Here is a 6,928-nt window from a genome sequence, read left to right as displayed (position 1 = left end):
CAGGTTGAAGTCTGTGAACCGTCCTTAAAACTGCATCAGAAGTGTTTTTTTCTTCTTCTTTTAAAGCTGTGAAGCAGTCACAGCTTAGAGCCGTCTGGAAACATCACTGAGAACACTTCTGCCTGGTTCGCCTGTCCGTTTTGGACAGATCACCAGAAACCCAAGGTGGGCCGTATAAATCACAACTGTTTAACGAAGCTGAAACTGTGAAAGACGCTTTTAATCTTTGTGTAAAGAAAAGGAACAAACTCACTGAAAACATGTCGATATACAAACCAAGTATCTACTTGGTTTTGTACTTATGGTACTGCGAACAAGCACTGGGGTTTGTTGCATCAGCAGGATCAGTGTTTGTGTCGTGTGGTCGTCTGTCTGTATGAGATAAATGGATTTTGTATCATTTCTAAAATATCAAATGTAATAAAACTGAAATCTGAAGAAAAGAATCCAAATCTGAAGATGTTTTATATTTTATTAACGGTTAAAAGAAAAGTCTGCAACACTTTCTGTGAAGGTCATGTCTCTAATGCGGTACAAGCACATTCAGAGGACATTATAATAAACACATAAGGCTTTATAAAACTATTTATAAATGTTTATAAACATGCATGAAAACTTTTTATTATCAGCAGTGGACATAAAGTGTTAAAAGTATAATGTGTTATAGCTCCATTTCAAAATTCTGACACTTTATAAACCTTGTCATAAGTTTTTATGCATGATTATAAACGTTTATGAAGACTTTTATAAAGACTTGTGTATGCATTATGTCTTAAGAATGTGCTTATGATGCATTACAGACATGACCTTCATCAACAGTGTCACTGAGAAGTCTTCTGTACATCAGCACCAAGACAACAACATCTGTTCTGTAGGAGTCATGATGGAATTACGTCAAACGTCTTCTAATCAAACACGATCTGCAGGAAAATATTCATAAAAATATCTCCAACATTCACCGTCTGTTCAGGTCCAGGTTCTGATCACATGATGCAGTACAAACATTAATCCCACATGTTCCAGACCGGCCAATCAGCTTACAGAACATCATCATACAAACATTTACAGGAAGCTGCCGCAGCTACAAGACAACAGTCAGCGTTGGGCATCGTCGCCACATCATTCTGCGTCAAAGAACATTTATCAGACAGTTTTTAAACCCAACCATTTCATATCTTTGTGAACTGAATCTGTTTGTGTTGTGTCTCAGGTTACAGGACACTGCCATGACATTTCTTTTTTTAAATTTTAGTTTTACAACATCTCTTTGATCAAACAATTAAAAAAATAATTTGGCACATTTATCAATTATTTAAAAGACACTGCTGCAGCTTTAGTGAGCACTGTGCACAAATATTACATATGAGTACTTAAACTCTTGACAATTTAAGATCACCAGATTCTTGAAAGCTGATGATTTCAATATTAAACAAAAAATTGCTTTCTCATGATCCAGTAAGATCAAGCTGCCCCCTCTGTCTACGTAGCAAACCACAGTGAACACTCATGTAGTCTACTGTCCATTATTACTTGCTTGAATAACATTGATCATCTTGTTACAGTGCAATATTCTGCTGGGAAACCTTGGGTCCTGGTATTCATGTAAATGCTACTTAATGCGCTCCACCCACCTGACCACCATTGCAGACCAAGTAAACCCCCTTATGGCAATGGCACTTGTTGATAGCAGTGCTCCCCACCAGCAGGACAATGCACCATGCCACACCACAAAAACTGCTCAGGAATGACCCGAGGAATGGGACAAAGAGCTCAAGGCATCGACCTGGCCTCCAAATACCCCAGATCTCAATCTGACTGAACATTTGAGGGACGTGCTGGTACCCAAGAGGTATCCCTGATCCACGGTGAGTCCTCCTTGGACCGGACTTGGCTCTGACTTGTCAAAGCATGGACTCTCTGGAGGGTGTCCTACAGTGTCTGACACCAATGCTTTTGGGTCCTGTGGGTTGTGAGGTGGGGTACCAGCACATCCCACAGATGTTTGAGAGCCGTTTTGTTTGTGTAGCATGGTGCATCGTCCTGCTTGGGAGCCACAGCTACTGGCGAGTGCTGCTGCCATAAAGGGGAGGTACCTGGTTTGCACTGGTGTTTAGGTGGGTGGAGCATGTCTGGTGGAACCACATGAAAGCCATAACTTTAAGTTTCCCAACAGAACATTGTATTGTAACAAGATGATCAATGTTGTTCACGTCACCTGTCAGTGGTTTTAATGTTTTGGCTGATCGGTGTATGAATAAATATATTTTTTAGGGCTGCCCCTTAAAAGTCAGAGATTCGAATCATCAGTTGACTGAGATTGCTTCAAGTCCAGCAGTCGTTTTTTTCTAGTCTGAGTGTTGTGCAGTGTACCTTGGGGGACGTTTTGGTCCTCGCATTGTGCTGCAGAGTGAGCGCTCTCGACATTAATGTTACCCTTTGGGACAGGCAACTGGGGATGTGATGCAGTGGCACAGAGAAAGAGAGGCTCTGCATTGTAAGGCGACAAGATAAAATTATCTTCTCTCTTCTGCTTGGAAGTGGCTGCTGCAGATTCAAACCTTTAGACTGGGCAGAGTGAACGCTTAAGTAGTCTCTATATACAGACTCTACATTCAGTGAATGTAGAGTCTGTAGGCAAACCCTGGAGATCTTGCCTCCGGAAGAAGAGCGGAAGAGCCCTGGTTTCCGGTTGTAGGCTGTTTGTAGTCTGCATGATATTGACCAATCGCGTTTGAGCCAAAAAAATCGAGGGTCTGCCCCCAGAGGCTGGAAGTCAGATGCTGAATACAGCCGATGGGTTCCAAGAATGACGCTTAAGTTTCACTTAAGCGTCATCACTCACTGACGTTCTGCTGCTCCGTCTCTGCCACAAGTGTGCTCTGCGCTCCAACAGTGCGGGGCTATACATAACTGAACATTTTATATATTCCAATAGCGCTCCTAATGAAAGGTCCAGCTCCAAAAATAGAAAATCTATTAGTGGCAGCAGATGTTTTCATAGTGGCGGACTGCCACAAAGAAATGAATGTGTGGGAAGCCCTGGAGAAGATGTTCTTTGTAACTGGATGCTGCATCTCTAATTAGCTTCATTCTTAACTCCATATGAATATTAGCTGACTGGCTGGTCTGGAGCAAATCTCTAAACTTGTAGGTTGACAAGGTTGTGAGTCATGATCACGCAACAAGACTTATAAAATCATGAAATCTACAGCTTTTGTCTAGCTTTCATTTTTAAAAATAAAACATGTTCGACTGAACAAAAACTTTAAAACATAACAAAACACTTGTTGACTCCAAAAATCGGCTGTTGTGACCAAATCAGGGCTAAACCTATAAATGTGGTGCGTTCATGGCTTTGTCTGGAAAATCAGGAAAACCCAACGACAGCTCAACATGATAAAAGTCCCAAACAATCAGCAACCAACACAGCAGCAGTTCCTCTAATGTCCACTAGATGCTGCTGTATTGAAGTGGATGTCCATAGTTTCACTTCTGAACTGGATTATATAGTACAACTTATTTGGGTCTGTATTTAAACACAAACTGTCAAAACTGGGGAAAACCCAACAGCACACCTGGAGCTTTAAGTGTTCACCAAGACAGGTATGTTGGCAGGGGACAGGTGTTACAGTCTTTCACGCTCAGCTGGGCTGGTTGCTCCTTGCTGGACCCATCTTAGCTCGACTTTGACTCCACTTCTTCTTCCTGGTTTCAGTAAATTACAGGGAGGATATCCAGCGGTAAACGTTCCAGACACCTGTCAGGGACAACTCAGGTGTTCCCAGTCCACGGATCTTTATCCATGTCTTCATCTCCTGTTCAGCTTTCGTCCATCCTGTCGTCCTCCTCTCTGTCGGCCTCTACGCCTTCAGTCCTGCTCTTTACTGTTATCTTCCACTCATCACCGACTTCCTCTCCTATCACTATCCTGGTCTCTCGTCTCTCCTTGCTCACCTCCTTCCTATCCTCCTCTGTTTCCTTTCCTTCCTCCTCGCTGTCCTCCTCTAGTTTTTGAACATCCTCTTTCCTGTCCTCCTCTGTCTCCTTTCCTTCCTCCACACTGTCCTCTAGTTTCTTAGTCTCCTCTTTCTTGTTCTCCTCTGTCTGCTTCCTGTCTTCCACACCTTTGATTGACTCTTTCCCTTCCTCTACTGTTTCCCCTGGCTGACCCTCTTGATTTGTTTCCTTCCCTTCCTCCTCTGGCCGACCTTTTTCCTTTGTTTCCTTCCCTTCCTCCTCCGGCCGACCCTCTTTCTTTGTTTCCTTCCCTTCCTCCTCTAACTCCTTCCCGTTCTCCGTCCCCTCTTCAACCTCCTTCCCTTCTTCTTCTTTGTCCTCCTGTTTCTCCTCTGAGGTCTCCGGCCCTTCTCCTTGCTCTTGTTCCTCTTCGGATTCCTCTTTGTCTTGCAGCTCCATCAGCTCAGGAGAATATACCCCAAAAGCTTCAGTCCCTAGAAGGGTCTCTGTCAGGGTCTTGAGGAGGTCCAACTGAATCTCCTCTGGTTTCTGACTCATTGTTTTGTCCTCCTCTCCCTCCCCCTCCTTGTCCTCCTCTTTCTGCTCTGACAGAAGACCCGTCAATTCAAACGACTTCTTCCAAAGCTGTGGGAGTTTGTTCAGGTGTGTCAGGGCTTCGACTGACCAGTCCACCAGTAGCTGGGCGACATTTGCTTGAAGCTGGTGGGGAGACGTCTCCTCTAACTCCTTCGGATTTCCAGCCGCAAACTCTGCCCAGCGTGACAGCAGAAAGCGCTGGAGGACTGGCTTCATGCACATCTCCAAGGGCTGAAGATGAAAGGAGCAGCCTCCAGGAATCACCGCTGGAAGGGTACCCGATCCGCTGATGGTGGTGAGGAATGAATCTCCCATGTGTTCCCGGTGTCGGTCCAGGACCAGCATTGATTTACTAGGCTGAATTGAGCTAGTAACATGCTGTAGCCAAACCTTGTTAGTCCAGACCTCCAAGGCTTCTTCTACTAACAGAGTCTCTGGGCCCGCCTCAAGCAGGATGAATTCTGGCAGCGCTTTTTCAGACAATTGCCTGTTTGCCACCACCAGGGACGGCAACATGGTACCATCTGCCAGCGCTGTCAGATAAACAGTGACCAGAGGTACAGACCCAGTGAGTTCCAGGGCCTCAGAGCAGCGAGACTTGTCCTGAACTAGCCTCAAATCAACAAAGAGACACAACTCATCCATCACAGCTACAGTGTTTTCTGACAGCTTGTTGACCTGGATGATCTTCTTGGTGAATTCCCTAAAGGTCTTGATCTTAGCCTCCAGGGAAAGCGGCAGAGTGCGTGCCAGCGTGGCCTCCCTGCCAATGCTCCGTACACCTAGCCGATGCTTTAGCATGAAGCTCACTGCCCAGTCGTATGAAATGCGGAATGAGTCACTGAAACCTCCCTTCTTCTTCAGTGTGGAGGCTTTGTGGAAGAGGTTGCTTTCAGTGATTGGAAGCTGCTGCTCACGCATGGACAGCACCCAGGCCACCATACGGTCGCCGCCGTTGGCATCCACCTTCTCCTCCTGTTCAGTTTGCTTTAAACGCTTCCTTGCCTCCTTCAACCAGGAGTGGATGAGCTGCGTTTCGGTTGAAAAGACCCTCGACGCTTGCCGGAGTCCATCACACAAAGCGAACAGGGCGATCCTGAGCTGACGGGCGGTGAGGAAATCATCACGCTCTTTAGAGGAAGACGAGATGGTAGATGATTGGGCATGGCCGTTAGTTGTTGATATCAGGTTAGACATAGGATGTTTTACTTCTTTGATAAATTCTTTTTTATCATCTTCAGTTTCTTCATCAATGTCATCGTCATCATCGAATCTCTCGTCATCAAAGTCCAGGTCCTCCACAGGGGCCATCGCATCGTCCATTTTGTCCTTCACCACCTCCCTCACCTCGATTGCTCCACTGAAGACAGAGAATAAAATGAACATTGATCAGTATATAAATTGTCCAAGGTGAGAGCACAGCAAAAAAAATAAAAAAAATCACGCAAGAAGACAAAGCACTTTTGTTTCATTAAACTCTTCAACTCGACATTGTTCATGAAAGCTGTTCTTGAACCATATGGAGTACATGCACTGTTTGTCTCTTTTGAGGAGTAACACATTCAAGACTCCCCCAAAGAGTCAGAATCACTGTATGTGCTACTGACATTGAGGAATGGGGTTAGTTTATACTCCCTTTATGTACAAAATTGATACATCCATTTCAAATGTTTTCAGTGTCACAGCCCTCATTCTTCTGTGTGTCTGTTATGACATAGATACAACCGATAGGCTGTGGCTCAGAGGTAGAGCGGGTCGTCCACCAATCGAAAGATCAGCGGTTTGATCCTGGGCTCCTCCAATCTGCATGTCTAAGTATCCTTGAGCAAGATACTGAACCCCAAATTGCTCCCGATGGCTGTTCCATCGGTGTGCGAGTGTGTTAAAACTGAGTAGCAGGTGGCACCTTGTATGGTAGCCTCGGCCACCAGTGTATGAATGTGTGTGTGAATGGGTGAATGTGACTCGTAGTGTAAAAAGCTTTGAGTGGTCACTAGATGACTAGAAAGGCGCTATACAAATGCAGGTCCATTTACCATTTACTAGAGGGCAGAATCCCAAGTTTCACACAACACAAATGAGGCGATGGTGGAGGTTGTAATTATGTAAAAAAAAAAGACAAAAAGAAAAAAAAAGTGTGAATATTCATTGTTGCTAATACCATATATCTATTGTTATTCCATTATATGTTTGATGAAAGAAACTACATCAATATAATGTAATTTGGATTTTGTGTTTCTGTTTTACAAATACCATGAAGTGACTTCTCAACCATTTGGTAGAGGCCTATCTTTTATAAACTATGGGGTCTGTTAGGGGAAAAAACATTTGACTTTTGTTATTATTGGCCCAGAGAAATAAAAAATACAAAGAA

The 6,928-nt window shown here is 44.3% G+C and overlaps 1 protein-coding gene across 2 annotated transcripts in view; it reads right to left on the bottom strand.

The window, feature by feature from the left end:
• Window positions 1-393: 393 nt before the first annotated feature.
• Window positions 394-6,928, bottom strand: part of pogzb (pogo transposable element derived with ZNF domain b) — a 43,306-nt gene continuing 36,771 nt past the window's right edge. For both annotated transcript variants that reach the window (XM_049582989.1, XM_049582990.1), the window contains exon 19: window positions 394-5,914. In XM_049582989.1, coding sequence (XP_049438946.1) covers window positions 3,820-5,914 — 2,095 coding nt within the window. In that variant the 3' untranslated portion in view covers window positions 394-3,819. The remainder of the gene's footprint in view (window positions 5,915-6,928) is intronic.

This window comes from Epinephelus fuscoguttatus, linkage group LG8 (genome assembly GCF_011397635.1).
Source record: "Epinephelus fuscoguttatus linkage group LG8, E.fuscoguttatus.final_Chr_v1".
Classification (NCBI taxonomy): Eukaryota; Metazoa; Chordata; class Actinopteri; order Perciformes; family Serranidae; genus Epinephelus; species Epinephelus fuscoguttatus.
The sequence above is the reverse complement of the archived record's forward strand: the minus strand, read 5'-3'. Positions and strand labels throughout refer to the sequence as shown.